At 29.3% G+C, this 19,174-nt stretch overlaps 1 protein-coding gene across 3 annotated transcripts in view; it reads left to right on the plus strand.

Annotated features, from left to right (window-relative positions):
• The window catches only part of LOC105146410 (uncharacterized), a 57,475-nt gene that overhangs the window by 5,832 nt on the left and 32,469 nt on the right, over positions 1–19,174 (plus strand). Inside the window, exons 1-2 of one of the 3 annotated variants that reach the window (XM_087404455.1) lie at positions 1,229–1,420; positions 2,690–2,766. The exons of 1 other annotated variant lie outside the window; for it this stretch is intronic. In XM_087404455.1, coding sequence (XP_087260581.1) covers positions 2,727–2,766 — 40 coding nt within the window. In that variant the 5' untranslated portion in view covers positions 1,229–1,420; positions 2,690–2,726. Of the gene's footprint in view, positions 1–1,228; positions 1,421–2,689; positions 2,767–19,174 lie in introns of those variants that run through there. One more of the 3 variants, XM_087404456.1, reaches the window with a different exon arrangement.

A 19,174-nucleotide genomic window follows, 5' to 3' on the forward strand; every position in this document is an offset into this window, starting at 1 on the left:
ATTATTTTAAAGAAACATAAATAATAAAACTTTTAAAACAAACATAAATAATATTAAATAATAAAATTAAAATTAATTGTTCGCTATAGAAAATAACGAAGTAACTGAAAAAATAACGTTTGCAAAAATAACAGATAAAAAAAGAGTATTTTATCTGATCAAGTTTGATATCCAATCAATTGGAAAGTGCTGGCCATAAAAGTTCAAGCGACTGTTTTCATAGGCTCTCTTAGGCTGATGGCATTACATTTATCTTAAGGTCAAGCGAGTATGTGTCTTTAGCGAGAATATCTATTTGATTTTTATTACGTGTCTGTATCTGATACTACGCATTCGTTCTTATTCTTGGCTGTATAAATTATTGCAAATCGATATAATCGAAATAAATATCATTGCAGTATGGGAAAGAAGTGTGTGATGATGAAATTTCAGGATATGAAAACAGTGCTTGACACTTTGAAAATTGAGGAAGAAGTAATCCAAATCTTATAAGCAAGTAAATTTTTTTCTTGTAAAAAAATTTATATGTTAAATGATCAATGCTTGTTTATTCAACTATGTGTAATTTGATTAGTTAACGTTATCCGTTCAAAAATGCGTGCAGGTACTTGATCGGACAAAATGTGATCGAATAGCCCGTTCAAAAAGTAACGAAAGGATATTTCTCGTCGGACATTACGATGAATTTATTTCCGATTAAATGTGATCCGATTTTTTTCGTTCGATCAAAATAATCGGAAATAACTGTTTGTTATTTGAAAGGATAATCCGATTATTATAATCGGAAAAAGCCTTATGCCTCTCGCACACCAGCGCGATATTTATCGCGCGCGATATCCAATGAGTGTACAGCTTTAGAGGCTCCATACAATAAAAGGAACAGAGAATAAGAATTTCAACCTATCAGAAACTGTGTATTCCACAATACATGATTTCTGATATCTAAAGCTGTACACTCATGGATATTACGTATCGCGCGCGACGAACATCGCGTTAGCAGGACCCCCCCTCCAAACGTCAATTGGAGGGGAAAGGGGAAGGTATTCAACTCGAGGGGTGTTAGGGGCCGAGGGGCCAAGGGGTGCGAGTCCCTACGTCAGTGATTGCTCCTGCGCAATCCACCACCTCCCACTAATTACGTCTTCCTTGAGAGAATGATATTTTCCCGGGGAAACACCTGACCTTTCGGAACCTATTTCGAAACTCCCGGGAGCGACACTCCGCAGTACGATTCATGGAGTCGAACTGAACGGTTGAACTGAACACTCGAAGAATAGTAAAGCTACCAGTAATCAGTCAAGAATTGATCGGTGTAGTGCAGATTACGAAGCGGATTGCGGAGTATCACTTCTCGAAGTTCCGAATTGGGTCAAAGGTCGTTTCCTCTCCCAGACCAATTAAGAAATTTATCTTACGTAAGGTAAAATTTAACCAAAATACTCGATGTGTAAAAAAGAGATGTCAATTTTGACGCGTATTGCCGACGGTGTCCGTGTGCTTTAAATAAAGTAGTCTGTTTCTCTTTACACATACGTGTCCATTTATTTCCGCGAATCGGGAGTGTGAACTTGTTGCAATATTGTTGCGCTCGCGTCTCTAAAGCGTGATTTACATGGGGCGACTTTTATTCGCTAGAAGCCGCGTCTAGTGACGTCATAACGAATTCGCTACTAAAAACTTCTTCTAGACGTGGGTTTGTTCTTATAACGTATAATCGCGGCGAATACCGCTTTTGACGCTAGTCGCTAGCTTGTCGTTGACTTGTCATTAGTTTCTTGTTGCTATTCCAGAGCGAATTTTTAACGCGTCAGCGTGAAAAGACGAATTTTTCCGAAACGCCTCGGCCACTCAGATCATAAGTATTAGAGAATAATCATGTCATCGAATGACATACTTCGAGCCGTTGTTGTGCTTTGTGACCAATTATTCGTTCCATCACTAAGGACCACTCAACGCTGCGACTTCAAAATTTTAGATGCTAGCGAATAAAAACCAAGCGTGTACAAGAAGCTTTTGATCAGCGAATTAAGAAACTTGCTTTAAGCGAATAGTAGTAGAGTCGAGAGAATTTGCTGGCGAATTAATGACGTCACTAGACGCAGCTTTTAGCGAATAAAGTCGCTCCGTGTAAATCACAATAGAGTCGCAATTCACCGTAAGAAATTAATCAATCACAGTCGATTATTTTTGTCATGTTCAACTATGATTGGTCAATTTCTCAACGGCTTACGAATTGCGACTCTATTGTGCAGCAGGCCTTAGAGATGCCACGCGAGCGCAACAATATTGCAACAAGTGCATGCTCCCGATTCGCGAAATTAAATGGATACGTGTGTGTGTAAAAAGACAGACCACTTTATTTGACGAATATTAAAATCATTCGCGTTTTTGTTCAATTATGTAAAAAGCCATTATTATATGAAATGGTTCTATGTATATGACTAAATTGAATCTCGATTTTTCGATATACTGTATTTGGAGTGCTATTTTCGCAAATCAATGTGACTTGCTACTATTTTGTATAATTTATCGCATTCTTAACGACATCATGACTTTGAATCATTTTAATGACAACGTTTGTATTTGTTAGCGAAAGATTGATAGTCAAATAAATTTTTTGCTTGTCAGATTTATCATCGCATATTAAACTGTTGTATCCGACCCATATCGACATATTTTCTATTTGTAGTACATGCGAGAGCATCCACGCTAGATCAATTTGTTGAATGGATTTAAGATTCACTGGAACTGAAATACACAAAGGCAGTAAGTTTTCTATTAATCTTGGCTTTCGTATACAATTCTAATTCATGTGTAATTGCGTCAAAAATTCGCCGTCTCTTCTTTAAAATTATTATCGTTGGAATCACCTTCAACTACATTTTCATTATTATCAGTTTTGTTAATAATATATCAACAGGTAATTATTTCTTACTTAATTTTAAATAAAAATTCTTCCTTAATTAAATTAATTATTTCTACTAATTTATATTTAATTTCAAGTTCATTAAATTTAATAATGAATTAAATATATATATCCCCAAATATATGAACTCATTCAAATAACAATAAAATACACATTAATAAATTTATATATAAAATTCTATAGGGTCTTCTCGCCTCATAATTTCATCTAAAAATTGTGTTGGTGTCAATGTGTTGAAATATTATACTCATATTACATATATATATATATATATATATATATATATATATATATAATATTTTTTCTACTAGCAGTATCAACAAATCGATCAAAATTATTAAAGGCTAAGCCTGTGCATAAATTTGATGATTGTAAAATACCTTAATTCCGAAAATATATCTGACCGACTGGTAGAAGAAAAGGTCGCTTCTGTTTCTAAACTTTTTAATATCGAATAGCTACAGCTGTCCGCATTTATTAACAATATTTATAATCATTTTGTTATTTGTCTTTTACTACCATACGCAGAATAATGTGTTTCGAAGGTTTAATCTGTCCATTCGAAACAGCATAGATTACATCATGTGAAAACGAATTAACTCTGCAATTATTGATATTCGTCTCCACTTAATAATATATTGTAAATATATAACAATCAAATAATCATTAAAATAACTTTGTTAATGTTAATTTTAATGTTATTAAAATTAATATTATTAAACTAGTTCTTTATTTTGTCAATTTTAATTGACGATTCAAAGAGTCGAAATATTTTGTTTAAATATTATAATTGCGTTTATTGACATCACAATATTAAGGTTTATGTATTAATTTTAATAAATATAAAATAATCGCACTGTTAACTATATTAAAACTAGTCTTTGAAACTACTTTTTGAAATAAATATTCTTAAATTCTATTGGAAAATCTGAAGGGTGAGATATGATAATGGTGGCTTCTACTCGGCCCTTATAATGCATGTTCTTTATCTTTAATTGAAGGAGAAAAATATTGATTGAATATTATATTATTGTGCGCGCTTGATTTGCTACAATTATTTGCAAAATTTTTTTGGAAATATTCTGAAAAGTTAATGGCACCTCTTTTATCAGATGTAATATGAAAAAGCCATCAAAAATCATAACGAGATCATTAACGCTGTCAAAAGAAAAAAGGTACTCAAGTAAGAGCAAAGAGCACGCGACAAAATTGTGCCGTCGCTCATCGTGATGTCGGAAGAACCGTCAAATTTGTAATCGTAATTGGCGACCGACGGCACAACTTCGTCGCGTGCTCCTTGATTTCCTCTGACTTAAAAATACATTTTATATTCAAAAGCATAACATCTCGACAGTTAGACGGAGTTCCCATGAATTTCAAAACTCCTCGCTAAATAAGTTGGGCGCCAGACCACGAGAGAGCGTGCAAATTTCGATAATCTCTTCTACTTTCACTCGTACTAAATTCGCGACGGTAAGGGTGGAAAAATTGTCGGAGGGCGAGAGAGGCTTCAAGAATCACACACACAAATGAATAATGAAATAAAGAACAATAGTATTTAACAAACCAGTCACATGCAATCTCCGGAGCTTCGCTTCCTCCGCTAGACTCGATAATAATATGAAATGATTAGAAAGTAATATAGATAAGGAGTTGCTGCAAAATCTCGACATTATAATTCTTGATGGCTTTTTCATATTACATCTGATAAAAGAAGTGCTACAAGAAAATAAAAAATTTATAAACTCCTTAAATTAATATAATGAAAAAATAACGGCAAAATACAAATGAACATTAAGAGTCAGCGCTGGATATTATATTGCGCAATGCTAATTAATATCTATTAATATGTCACAAAATCAATTTTGTACGTTTTGGCCACTATCATTTGAGCCATTCTTAGCAATAAAAAATTATCGCTTTATAAAATCTGTCGACGTGCGTCTCGCACAATCAATAGTTTCAACTTCCCATAATGCAGTGAAAATGTGGTGAGAGCCAACCTTAAATTTTTAACGAAATATCTTCAACATAGTCTAATGTCAATTGTGTCAACCAGTTGCTTAGCTGAATGGAGCAGATAGTGGAACTCAAGCTAATAATTGCAACAAGATATTTTTAAATAGATAGATATTAATTTGCATATTAATAATTAATGTATGCTAGTCAGAAACTCACCAACAACGATCGCATGCGGATCCAAGCATCGTCATTCCATTACAACAAATTTAAAAACCACGATGCCAAAGTTAGATTAAAAAATAATTTAAATAACATAAAAGAGAGTCATGTTTGTTCTGATGTCATAATACCCGTTGAATACAAAAAGAGATGTGTCACGCGAAGCATATCAGTCAATAATAAAAATAAACATATTATTGAGAATTTTTATGTATCTATGATTTAATGCCTCAGTGTCAGTTTGCATGTTAAGACCATTGGATTGACAATTTATATAGAGCACCTCCGACATTATATTCACTTATTATAATTTCTCTCAGAATCTAGAATGCTCACATTATCCCAATCAAAGTCATGATTGCAATTCACCCTATGATCTGTGATGACTGAATGAGTAAGTGTAATTTTACGTATGATTGCGATGTTCTGAATTGTCTCGTTTTTAGTTTTCTTCCCGGTTGGCCTACGAAGGTAGCATCGCAATCACGACATTCGCTCTGATAAACCACATTCCTTATAGCAAATTTCGGCAAAGGATCTTTGTGTACCCTAATGAATTTGTTTAATTTATTAATACTATAATGAGCAACCCTATAACACATACCATTGATAAATTTGCAAAAGTTGTTGGAAATTCCATTAATAAAAAAAATTGTGAATCATCTAATATGTTCTTTTTTACCTATATTGGTAGAGGTCTTGATGATGTTGAGATACAAAGATATTTCGTTAAAAATTTAAAGTTATCTCTCACCACATTTCCACTGCGATTGCATTATGAGAAGTTAGAACTATTGATTGTGCGAGATTATGCGAGACGCAGGTCGACAGATTTTATAAAGCGATAATTTTTTATTGCTGAGAATGGCTCAAATGATAGTGGCCAAAACGTACAAAATTGATTTTGTGACATATTAATAGATATTAATTAGCATTGCGCAATATAATATCCAACGCTGACTCTTAACGCCCATTTGTATTTTGCTGTTATTTTTTCATTGTATTAATTTAAGGAGTCTATATTTTTGTATTTTCTTTACTTGTTTATTAAAATTAATATTAGCAAAGTTATTTTAATGATTATTTGATTGTTGACTGAATCTTTCTTTGATGTTTATGTTTTTCTTTTTACAGGAAGAGAACACATTTTATGTTTCTCTTTCTTTAGAAACGATTGTATACCTAGGTTACGTTTCAAAAACTTCCTCTCCAAGAAAGATTTTACTCTATGTGCTATAGTTACGTGTACTATATATTTCGAGTAAACTTTTCCTCGGAGAGGAAGTTTTGAAACGTAATTCTAATTGGATTGTAACGTGTGCAATCAATAATTTTCTCATAGGATAAAATCTGGTTCAACAACTAGTCATTAAACCAGCTTTTTACCCTACGAGAAAATTATCGACCTTACCTAATTATCAACTAACCAACTTTTTACTCTATAAGAAAATTATCGACTGTACACGTTATAATCCAATTAGGTCTACATTCGATAATTTTCTCATAAGGTAAAAGCTGGTTAGTCGATAAGTAGATGAGGTCGAAAATTTTCTCGTAGGGTAAAAAGTTGGATCAACGACTAATCATTAAACCAGCTTTTTACCCTATGAGAAAATTATCAATTGCACACGTTATAATCCAATTGAGTCTACAGTCGATAATTTTCTCATAGGGTAAAAGTTGATTAGTCGATAAGTAAGTGTGGTCGATAATTTTCTCGTAGAGTAAAATGCTGGTTCAACGATTCTGATTCACCTATAGTCATATACAATCATATATGGTCGTATAATCGCATATGTAATCATATACATATATATATATATATATATATATATATATATATATATATATATATATATGAATTGTTGTTACAGTACTAATAATAAATGTACATATGTTTGTGACATTTATTTTATTTTCTTTCATATGTATAATAAATCCTTATCAATATTATATTTTATCAAGAATATTTGTATCTTCAACGTTATACTGCCTCAATACTATTACAGTTCAATTGCATATACATATTGTATTGCATATTGTATTTACATATTTTCATTTTTCTACATTTTTCAATATAAAATTATTTAACATTCATCTACAATTCTATAACAAAAATATAATGAAAATATAAAATAAAAGTAAAAAAAAAAAGAATTTTGCACGTTACACGTGTCAAACGTCTACTCGAAAATGAACTGCTCGGCACTTTTGAAATAATCATGAATATATGTGAGTGGACACATTGCATACCAAATTTTTTATTAACGTTATTTTCCTTGTACTTTCAGATGTAAATGTTCATTTTACTGATAACAAATTAATAGTAAAAAATAACAACTTTTTATAATTCAAGTATATATAACAGGATGGAAAAATTATATCCTGTTTTATAAATCTGTTACTATTTTAAAAAATAATGCAAGATGAATGTAGTACTATAAAAAAAACTTTGAGATTGCAATTAAATTCGTTTATAAATGACTATCTTTTTCAAAAGAAAATTAGCTTTTTAAACAAATCACAATTGAAAAACATTTTTTTAAAGATTTCCTATTATAGATATTCTTTAATGAATTACTACTGCATTATTTATTAGCGATCATAGAAACTTTTTATTTTACAATGTTCATTTATATTTCTCTTCATTTCTTCTATAAGGAAAATTAAATTCTTTCCAAGTTGACAAACAATTAAACATTTATACATTGAAATATGTGTACAAAGAAATATCTGAAAAGATCTATATATTGTAAAGTGATTTTGTTGAAATTCCAATTTTTTGTTGGAACCAAAAAATATATTCGGTTTTTAATGGAATCCATAGTAATAAAATAAAGTAAAAAGAAGAAAATATTAGTGTAAGATAACTTTAATTATTATGAATTTATATTTAAAAAGAATTTGATCATATTTTTAAACAAAAAATGCACAAGTTGCAATGGAATCTTTTGTAATTTTTATTCTGTTGCTGCCATTTATATGTTCTGATGCGGATGTTGTAAGTATTTCATTACCTTATATATTGAATCGTCCACGTGTCATAATTCCGCATTGCCAATTAAAATATTTAAAACAAATCTTAGATGTTGGCAAATGCAATTGAATTATGTTGTCAAGGTCATGACTTTGAGTAACTCCAACAAATTTTAGCCGTCTCTCCTCCTTTATTAAAAAGTTATTAAAAAGTTTAAAAAAAAATGTATAATATCTCTTCTATTGTAATACAATATCTCTTTTCCACCATATAAAACAGAAATTTTTTACTTTAAAGCATATTTTACAACTTTCCACGCGAAGCGACTCCTACTCCATCTTCTCCTCTTGGGAGCGTACGATTTTCATATTTTCTTATATATTTCATATTTTCTTATATAATTTTTGTTCTTAGAACAGAAAATTTTTTCCTGCTTTACTCTGAATACATATGGTTTACGATACATGGTTTAATTAGGGTTATTATATACTCATAGATATATATAATAACCTAACTTTAATCCTCTCCTAAACTTTAATAAAGGACGAGCAATAGCTACAACTTGTTGGAGGTTACTTAGAGTTTACCTTGACATATATCAAGATTAAGGAATTAACCTGAACATAATATTGCTCAAATAGCTATTAATGAAAATTTATTAAGAATAGTAAAATTGGACTTAAAATTACATTTATTGTCTTCAGATGCATATACTATTTTAAAAACTGAAGATATTACTAATAAAATCATTGATTTGCATTCTGGAAAATATTATCATTTTGGATTGAAATCACAGTTGATGTTAAAATTAAACCAAAATAATTTTAAAGATGATAAAGTTAATATACCAATTAATATTGATGGACTTCCATCTATGAAAAGTAGTTGTAGTCAATTTTGACTGATTTTAAGTAATGAATAGATAAATTAGAAAACCATTTCCAATAGATATATCCCAATCAGAAATAATTTCTCGAAAAAACGTTGTTTCGAAAATGTCGAAAATAAAAGTCGAAAGTTTTCTATTGATTTCGACGGATTTTTGGCTCCAATTTCGATTAATTTTCGAGTTGGAAATAAAAATCTTGAATTCTTGAAAAATCTTGATCTAGTCAGCATAAAAATATACTACTAGTGTCACTAATGCAATAAGTAAATTCGACAAGTAGTGTCACTAATAGTGTAATAGTGGTGGAGAAAATTTCATTAAAATTTCATTGAAATTTTATTGTGAAAATAAGTATTATTGATTAGCATCATATTTCAGAGGATACACGACAAAATTATAATAAAATAAAAATTTATTTTATGAATTTGAGAACTAATTTTATGATGTACTCATGCGCGATTACTCATCCGAACTTCCACTTACCATGTTTCATTTCTGTGATCGTACGGGAACTGCTCTTTCGAAGAACTATAAACATCTATAATGCTAATGAATGTATAGTTGTAATATATCTGTTCAAAGATGTTGTAAGAGAGGCGCAATACATAAAAAAAATATAATTAATGTTAAATATAGTAGTAATGTACAAATGATGATATATATGATAATAACTTGTTTTTAATAATATTGTAAAATATTATTTTAATTAGCTGAAATAATACTAATTGCTCTAATGATATATATATATATATATATATATATGTATGTATGTATTTTTTATTTTAATAAATTTTTTATACCAAATATTATAATTACTGGAAGTAGTTCTATGTTACTAGTAATATTTTTATATTTCCAAATGATATTGGAAACTTGATATGATAAACCAACATTTAAATTTCATTAATTTAAAAATCGAGATCATTTCGAGAATAGAATTAGTCTAGCTAGAATTAGATAGAATCAATGATATTTTTCCATGATTTCGTGCTCATTTATGGTAAGAGATAGCTAATAGGTTGTCAGCATTTATGATAAGAGACATTATTTCCCTGAAATTCCTCAATACAAAAGTGATAAATAAACTATGAAATAAAAGTAATGTTATTCAGCAGGAGTAGAACAATAAAATAAGATACAAAGAATTACTAGAAGAAAAGGTGTAGATTACTGTACTTTATCGACAATTGTAAAAAATGTTCCGATTCATATAAAAAAATTTCACAATTTTCTAAAAAGTTATAAATTATTTATAAATTCTTAAAAATTTTGAGAAAGCTTTTAGAATGATATTGCAATTGTCGAAATGAAATCGAAAAAAATGTTGATTCGACCTTTGAACGAAAATATTCAAAATATAAGATTACGTATCACAAATTTATATCAAAAATATTAAAAATGTATCGAACTCTCATTGCATTCTCTACATACGTAATTTTTTATCAAAGAAGAAACGAAATTATACTACATTTGTTAACTAAGTTAGAAGATAATAATGATTTATTCGATTTCAATTTTAATTTTTATTTGTTTATAACTTAATATTTAACAAAAGTCTATTTGATTTTAATATGTAGCAAAAGGAGATCGGATGGAAACAAAATTTTATATAATACCTTGGTTTGATCAGAATAAGTAAGAAAAAGACGTAAACTGAGAAATATTAGATAATTATTAAAGTTGACTATTTAGGTTAATTTAAGGTGATCGAAGTAAGAGTAATAAGTATGTATACCTTTATTTATCTATTCGACTTAAGATTTTTTATTTATTTATTCGGATTAGTTTAACTAAAATAAAAGTTTTTCTATACACTGCGTTCCGTATACATTTTGCATTAAATAGACTTGTAAAATATAATAAAAAGATAACAGTAAATTTGAATTTAAATATCTTAATGTAGATAAGTAATAAAAAAGGTCAAATGGCGCCGACTTCTTTCATTGCATTTCGTGCGTATAATTACTAATTACTGGTTTTAACTATCGCTTTGTAATGTAAATAATACAGTATAATTTATACGCGGAAGGAAAAATAATGAAGCTATGCGGCGTTTTACTTTACAGATTTAAGTGTCATAAGTATGTTGACTATATAGATAGATGTTAAGCAAAGTAACTTTTGGAAAGCCGCAGCATGCCTTTGATTTTCTGCCAAGCAATTATGATAAATTGTGGCACTTTCGTTTTGTGGAACAATACGAATTTAAAATGGAAAAAAGCAGAGGAATATTTATATTCACGAGGAATGGTCCGACTTTCAAATTGTAAAATTGCTGGATAATTAAATTATTTTTGCTTCCTCACTGAATTCTTATATATGCTGTTTTATTACAATTTGCGTTTTTGATTTAAATAAATATTTTTAGACATCAATCTGTTTTTGGATTTTGCTAAGCAATATTGCATAATACTCACGTTCAAAACATAATGATAAATATCAGAAAATTTCACTTTCAACTCTTCATAAAAGATAAAAAATAAAAATGCAAGAAAGAAAATAAATTGAATAAATTCGCAATTTGACACTGTATAAATTTCGTCTATGTAAAATTTATTTTATATATTTTTATAGTGAGGATAGAACAATTATATCTTCAATTAAGTGTTTTCTCATTCTGTATATACAGAAGCGAAAATCTAAAATATGAATTCTCAATAAAAGAAATTATTATTAATTGCAATTTTAATTGTGTATTGTGTAGAAATGTACGTTAATTGTTAATTAATTTGTAATTGTTAATTAGATTGATTCTGCCAGCAAATTGCAGATAGGCGTATTTTAGATATCTGTTGCGCGACGCTCGACTATCGCCCTATAACGATCTCAGTAAATTGCGACGTGTCTCAGTTATGCCAGGATAAACCGAATGATGAGCTGCTGGTAATATTATAGTTCCCGAATAAGTGGCTCACTAAAATGAATTAGTTTATAATAAAAAAAAATTTTTTGTAATTATAACATCATATTATTTTTGAGGATAGCTCAAAAGTGAGCCAAAACATGTAAGCGGGTTAATTATTAATAAAGTTGTTTTGTTAACTGTATTGGTTTACACAAAAATTACCGTGCTTGACTCGTATTGCTCTGTTTTATTCAACCATTTCATATAATTTTTATTCCAGCCCCTGGTAAAAGTCGAATTCTTTATTAAATTTATTCGAGTTGGATTCGGAACTTGGCATGTTATGTAAAAAAGATTATAATCCTTGCGTATTGCTATTCTTTTAATTCTTAAAAATTTCAGCGCCAATGTACATGAGCATGTTTTGAAAAATCAGCAAGTTGCATTTAACGAAAATTTTTATAAGAAACAATTTTAGGTTTCTCTCTCTTTCTCTCTTTCTCTCTCTCTCTCTCTATTTTTATTAATGTTTATACAATTTTTTTTGTATCTATAATTATTAATAGCTTTTATTACTATTAATAGCTATTAAAATAAATAAAAAATAGCTATTAATAGCTATTTTTCCGTTTATTGACTTTTGTACTTATTTCTTGATAAATTCTGACATGCGATCATTTCTTTTCAATGGAGTTAAACACTGTTTTAAATACTTTAAATTTAATTTTTAAAGAAGATTTTTCACTGAACATTTTATTTAATGAATGTGCTTGTATGTATATAAAAAAAAATGTAAAATTAATATAACGTGAAAATAATTGAATTTAACCGTCCGACTGAAATAAGTCTTTTTTTAGACAAGCTAAATTAAATTCTCACATTTTACCTTTAGTTTTGTTCAAATATAAATTTTTATTAAATAATATTATAGTTTTAACATTGAATTGGAAATGAGTAATGTAATAAATAGAGCATTGACCATAATATCTTTAATTATTTATTGCATTTTATCATTTTAAAGGGATTTTTTTTTATTCAAATAATTAACATTTACGCAGCTTTACAAGTTATATTTGCACATTAAATAGTGACCGGACAATTAAATAATTCATCATGAAATAAGGCTTTCGAGGAAGTTTTAGTTTGCTTTACCTGCTCACGAAGGCAATCACTACTTTGTACATATGCATGCATAAAATTTTTTAAAGCAAATTTTCATAAGATTAAAAAATTTTGGAACTTTCTACAAGTTAAATAAACTGTATTGATCTATAGAGTTTGTATCGTTTTAACAAATGGTAGACGTTATCAACTTACGATTGTACAATCGGTCATGAAAACAATTTGAAGCGTATTGTTATACATTCACGTTGTAACTCGTGGAATAATTTGAAAGAAACGAGAAAAATTTATGGAACAATGAGGACATTCTCTCGTAAAGCGAAATGCATTCTCTAAGGCTAATTGAAATAAAAGCTGGTCAAAATATATTGTGCTCGCGAGTTTGACGGAGCAACACATAATTGGAAAGTCGAGCACATTTATGAACGAACAATAAACCTCGCGGGATGATTCGTACATTCCTACTTGCTTTTCAGGCAAAGCTGGATTAAGACTCATGCTGCCTATATGCAATTAAATCATTATCGCTCTTATTCAGCAATTTTTTGGGAATTTTTTAAAAAAATCGTACTAAATTGTACATTAAAGCAAAACATAAATTGATGCAAAAACGTATGCTTAATGAAAATATAAAGACGGATTAAATCATAAAATCCTCAATACATTTTGTACCGTTGAGTGAAATCCGTATCTTATAATTTTTTTACATAGATTAAATCGGTGTACGACAATTTTAATATGCATTAGTGTGGATCCAACCGAATTCGCTATTAAATTAAAAAAAAGCCTAGACGCTAATATATCATTCTCTGAAATTTTTCTCTCGTAGAACAAAATCGAAACAAACGTAAATCGACTTTAGTAGATAATTTTCTCAATCATTCGCGTCTAGCAATTTTTTAGAAATTCTTTTAAAAAATATTGCATCCCTAAACCAGCTATCCCTATTTATAATATTTATATAATATTAATTTATAAAGTTTGGATTTAGCTGCGCTCGTTAAATTGCACAACAATAATAAAAGTTGAAACAACCAATAATCAAGCAAATAAAGTATTAGAAATTTTATTGAAATATAGTATCAATTTATACGATAAAAAAGAGAATAAAGCATGAAGTCAGTTATTTGAATCAGAATAAGTTTGTAATTATTCAATTAATAAAATTAATTACACATAAATATTTACTCTATCGATGACAGATGCGCGATATTTGTTGGACAGCTGTATATGAATTTATTGTTAAAGAATATATGTAATGCTATTAATATTGATATATATAATTTGCCGATTAAACGTTTATGATTATGAATGAACATCGGCGTGATTACTTTTTGTAAAAGTATGAAATGCTACATGCATGTCATAGGGCGTACATTTTTAAATGAAGCATTAGCTTTAGTTAATAATTTGACTGAAATGATATTTTTGATTAAAATAATAAACGTTTAATGTTTTTATTGTAATTAATCAATTTTTGATGCAAGAATAATTAAATATCACAAACTATAATTTGTGCTGTGGTTCTTTATGCTCTTCTTTTCATAATTTTAAAATAATAAATATAAATAAACAACCGAGCGAGATGTTTATTGCTAATTGCTTTAAAATTCATATAAACAAAAATCACAATTATTTCTTTATCGATGGCAGCAATATACACAGTATCCGTTGCCATAAATTCGAGCTAGAATTAATGAAACAAATGTTCTTACAATTTTTGTTTGCAAGTCTTATATGAAGATAATGAAAATTATTAACGATACAATAAATGAAGATCGCCAAACACTTGAGTATTATTTGCATCTCCTAACTCTTCGCATCAGCGTTATATAGGCTCATTAGCCTTATTCTGAATTTTTAATTGAAATATTTAAGAATATTTTATATTTTTATATTCTTAAATATCTTATTACATTAATGTATAAAAAAATAATGTATAAATCATGTATTTCGATAAAACCGGTTTCTGACGGTTTCAGATAGATTGAAATCTTGATATTTATTTCTGTTTTTAATATTTTTCTTTATTATGCGCAGAACTTAAGGCATAGGTTTGCAATTGAAATGATTTTGTTATCGATCGCAAGCCTATATGCTAAAAAATTTTAAGTTAATTTTAGACTAATCGATAATATGTAAACGAACGGTTGGTTGCGTAATGCGTTTTCGCTACAATCAGCAAATTAATCATTATTAGATCCAATATTTGCTGATTTGGAATCTGTAATCGACATTGCATATAATAGTACATTAGCGCACTTGTTCTCTACGTTGGCAAATACAAATAATAATGATTGTAATTACACACGCTCGTGCGCGCGCGCGCACATACTATTTTATTGCCATCTTTACTGTGTTCAACGAGCGATTGAATATATGTATATACATATATTGTCAAGCCTGTGTCTAGGGTCGCAGACTTGTCTAAGTAGATTGGTTCAAGCGTTCGGCTAAAAGTCTAAAGAGCGCGTCAGCGTCATATTTCAAATCGACAAAGAGAAGAGCTCTGTTTTTCAAAAATTCGATTGTGATAATTATAATAATAATTGAAATAAAATCGGAAATTATAATAAACAAAAATAAGTAACAAAATATATTTAAAACTTTTATTTTATTTTGTTTCTCAGATAGAATACATTTAAAATATATAAATAAAAAAATATATATATATATATATATATGTTGGAAAACCGGCCAACCTCCCAATTTCTATATTCCGGTATTTATTCCGCCAATCCTTATTTAGGCCCGGTGGAATTCTTTTTCAATCTTTTTCCTCCGTTACTATCCATAAATAGACTAGAAATAGACTAAGCAAAACCTGTGTGCTCTATTTGCCCTGAATCTTCATTCTCTGATGATTTAATCCAGCTAACGAGCATAAGATTTAAATAATTGTTAAATAGTCGTCAAATGTTAATTAATTAATAAAGATTATCACGTCGATCTATAATATGTAAATTAGTTGTAATAAATAAACTTATTAAGATATAACCTTGTTCTTTATCTTTTGTTCGATTGATAATGATCAGGAACAAAAAACGTTACTAATAATTTTATATTATCTTTCTCTCCTTCTTTAATTTTAAAATCCTTTAATTTAATAAAAATCTCGTAGTCGTTTAACCTTGCCCTTTTCAGAGATCGCACGTGGTCCATTCCCGAGTGAGTTAAAGGGATTAGATTCCTTAATTCGAAATTCGGATCGCACCGCTCGTAGAAAACAGGTATCATAACATCTTTTCGGGACGTTGATCCATATTCCGAGGCGAGCACGAAAAAGATGCATTCGATTCGCGGTATTCCCTGTGCGGAGACAAGAATCTGACCGCATCCGGATACTCTCACCATGCCCGCTCCTCTTCTTTCTAAGATCATAAATTTGAAATCTCCACGGGTTTGGACGTAACAATACCTTTGACCTCATTTTTTTTTTAAATTTGACTTGATACAAAAATTTTGCTGTTAGATTCGGATTCAGCAATGAAAAATCTATGGAAGATGATACACCTCATTTATGTACAAATCTAATGTCCACCTCTGTTTAATTAATGTATTTGATAAATTGAGATTAAGTAATTAATCTTCTTCGAATTATGACATAATGTTACTTATTTATATTTACTGAGCAAAATTTTTAATATCTGTGATGGAATAATAATCGTTTTGAATTAATCTATATTTATTTAGTTTTCATGAGCTTTACATGGCATAAATCGAGTCATAGTTCCTTAAATAAATAGAACACAGAATATTTGTGTTTAGGCCGAATCCGTATTTTGCCAGCGGGTCTCTTTCTATAAAATAATCTCTCGAATTACCCGCGGTTGCTGTGTAATTTAATTTTTCGTCCGGTAACGCGATTATATCACGCAATTAATTTCATATTCAGTGACGTAATATTCAATTTCCGCGAGTGTTAGTGTCTGCTTATTATGTACATTTGTGCCACCTAAATTTTTCATATTATTGAATTTTGCAATTTCATATTCATTTTCCGTACTCTTGATAACAGCGTTGTAACATTTATCGGATAATCCGCTTAGAAGTTTGATGCCTCAAGAAATTTTGAACAAGTTGAAATTTTGTAAGAAGCTTCGGTTATGAAGAGAAAAGCTACACGCATATCAATGCATAAAAAGAAGAACAAGCAAAATGATGCAATTGTTTTATAAGTCATATTATTATTTTATTTTATTGTTTCATCATCAAACTATGATTAATTATTACAACGTACATAAAGTAGAAAGTTCTATTTATAGAGATTTTTGCGGTAAACACAATACCATTTCATTTTGATATAACTGGTTCAGCAAAATTGATAGCAGAAATAGTTTTGCTTCTGTCATATAACATTCTGTAAAAGCTCGTGTCACATCCGCGCAATAAATTTAATTTCAAAAGTTGGGATCGTTTCGACAGCTCCAAAGGTTATGAGAGATTGAGACGCGCGTAATCGTGTCTTTCACATACATATAGTATATGAATGGAATGAAATGGCGTCAGATGTCTACCTCAATTCTTCTTCATCTTGACATGCAAGAAGCATACTGATACGTATATTATCGACCTGCTCCAATTGGAGCAGCGAGGACGTTACTCCGATTTCAGTGATGTTTTGGCGATGATATTATTCTTGTCACGATGATAGTGGTAGTAACGAAGCCGTTGACCGAGCTCCAGTTTCTGATTCTGATGTTAATGTCGCGGACCAAGTGTCGTTTTTCTTTTTTGAAATAGAACGCTCTGATTCTCTTTTACAGACTGAGTTCTATATGAACTTTTACTTCTCTCTCTCTCTCTCTCTCTCTCTCTCTCTCTCTCTCTCTCTCTCTCTATCAACCCTTTTACGCGTGATTAATCACGATATGGCTTTCACATGAATATAATTCACTGTTGCTGAGCTACAAATGTCTAATAGTGGAAGCTAATAGTGGACAATATATTTGTCGGTGGGATTATCTCGAAGGGATGTATAATGAATTATTCGATTAATCACATTTAAGATTAATCAGGCTCACAGGATGGTATAATTAGAAAGGATACAGTGAAATTTATACCAAGAACGTCAAATAGAACTAATTATTTTTACAATAATTATAAATTAATTAATATATAGAATAGACAATTAATTTTTATATTGAAATAAAATTTGTATGATTTAAAAGTATAGAATAATTGAAATTATGTTACATAACAACTAGCATTCAATACGTTCCGTGTCGTGTTAATTTTAAAGAATTTTATTCATCATATCATATAGGTATTATAAAAATAATCATAGTATTTTTGTCTGTATATATTACATTTGTTTAAATGTATTTCGTAGCGGTTAAAAACTATAAATATTATTACTATTATAAAGAAGGTCTCATATACGGATAAAGTATGCTCTGTTACAAAAATATTCAAATTGTAATGTTCTCGCAATATAATATATCATTATTATTTAATTACTTTTATATTTTTGTATAAAGATGAGGACTTTTTACACGCACGAATTCTCATGAAACGAATGAATCATTAATATACCTGTATAAACCATATATGTATAAATCAAGAGGTATGAAATACATTTTAACAAATGTAATAAATGCATACAAAAATATTATAATTAATTTTTTGTGACCTATATGATGAATAAAATCATTTAAAAATACGACACGGAACGTGTTGAATACTAATCGTCACATATATAACATAACACTTCATCCATATACAATCGAATAAAAATAAATTTAAAATCGAATTCTTATACAAAAAATGTCGCTATCATCCATAATGGCATTGATTGTTGAAATATGTCTATACGTTCGTATGTCCATGTTTTACGTAACGTCGTCTTACGTAGCAACGCGTAGTCTTTTGATTTTAGGAGACTTGCTAAAAATCCCGTCGCTATATCACTTATTGTCAGTTATGAGTCGGTTTTTGAAATCCATCAAAGATAATTTTATTATTATCAATAATGATGGTAGGTATCGAGAAAATTCAATTTGCCAAAAGTACCGATTTCAATGGTAAATTGTAATCTTTCATGTATTGAAAGAACGAATTGAAAATATTCTGAATATTTTTAATACTGTCAGAAGGAGCCGCCATGACAATGTCGTCCACATATCGGTAATAAAATAATGAACCGGTTGTCTTTCTATGGTTAAAGTCAAATTTTATAAATTTTGGCTATAACAAGAGACAGAGGTGATCCCACAGAAATGCCGAAAATTTGCT

The sequence above is a fragment of the Acromyrmex echinatior genome, chromosome 3, assembly GCF_024713525.1.
Source record: "Acromyrmex echinatior isolate Ae372 chromosome 3, ASM2471352v2, whole genome shotgun sequence".
NCBI lineage: Eukaryota > Metazoa > Arthropoda > Insecta > Hymenoptera > Formicidae > Acromyrmex > Acromyrmex echinatior.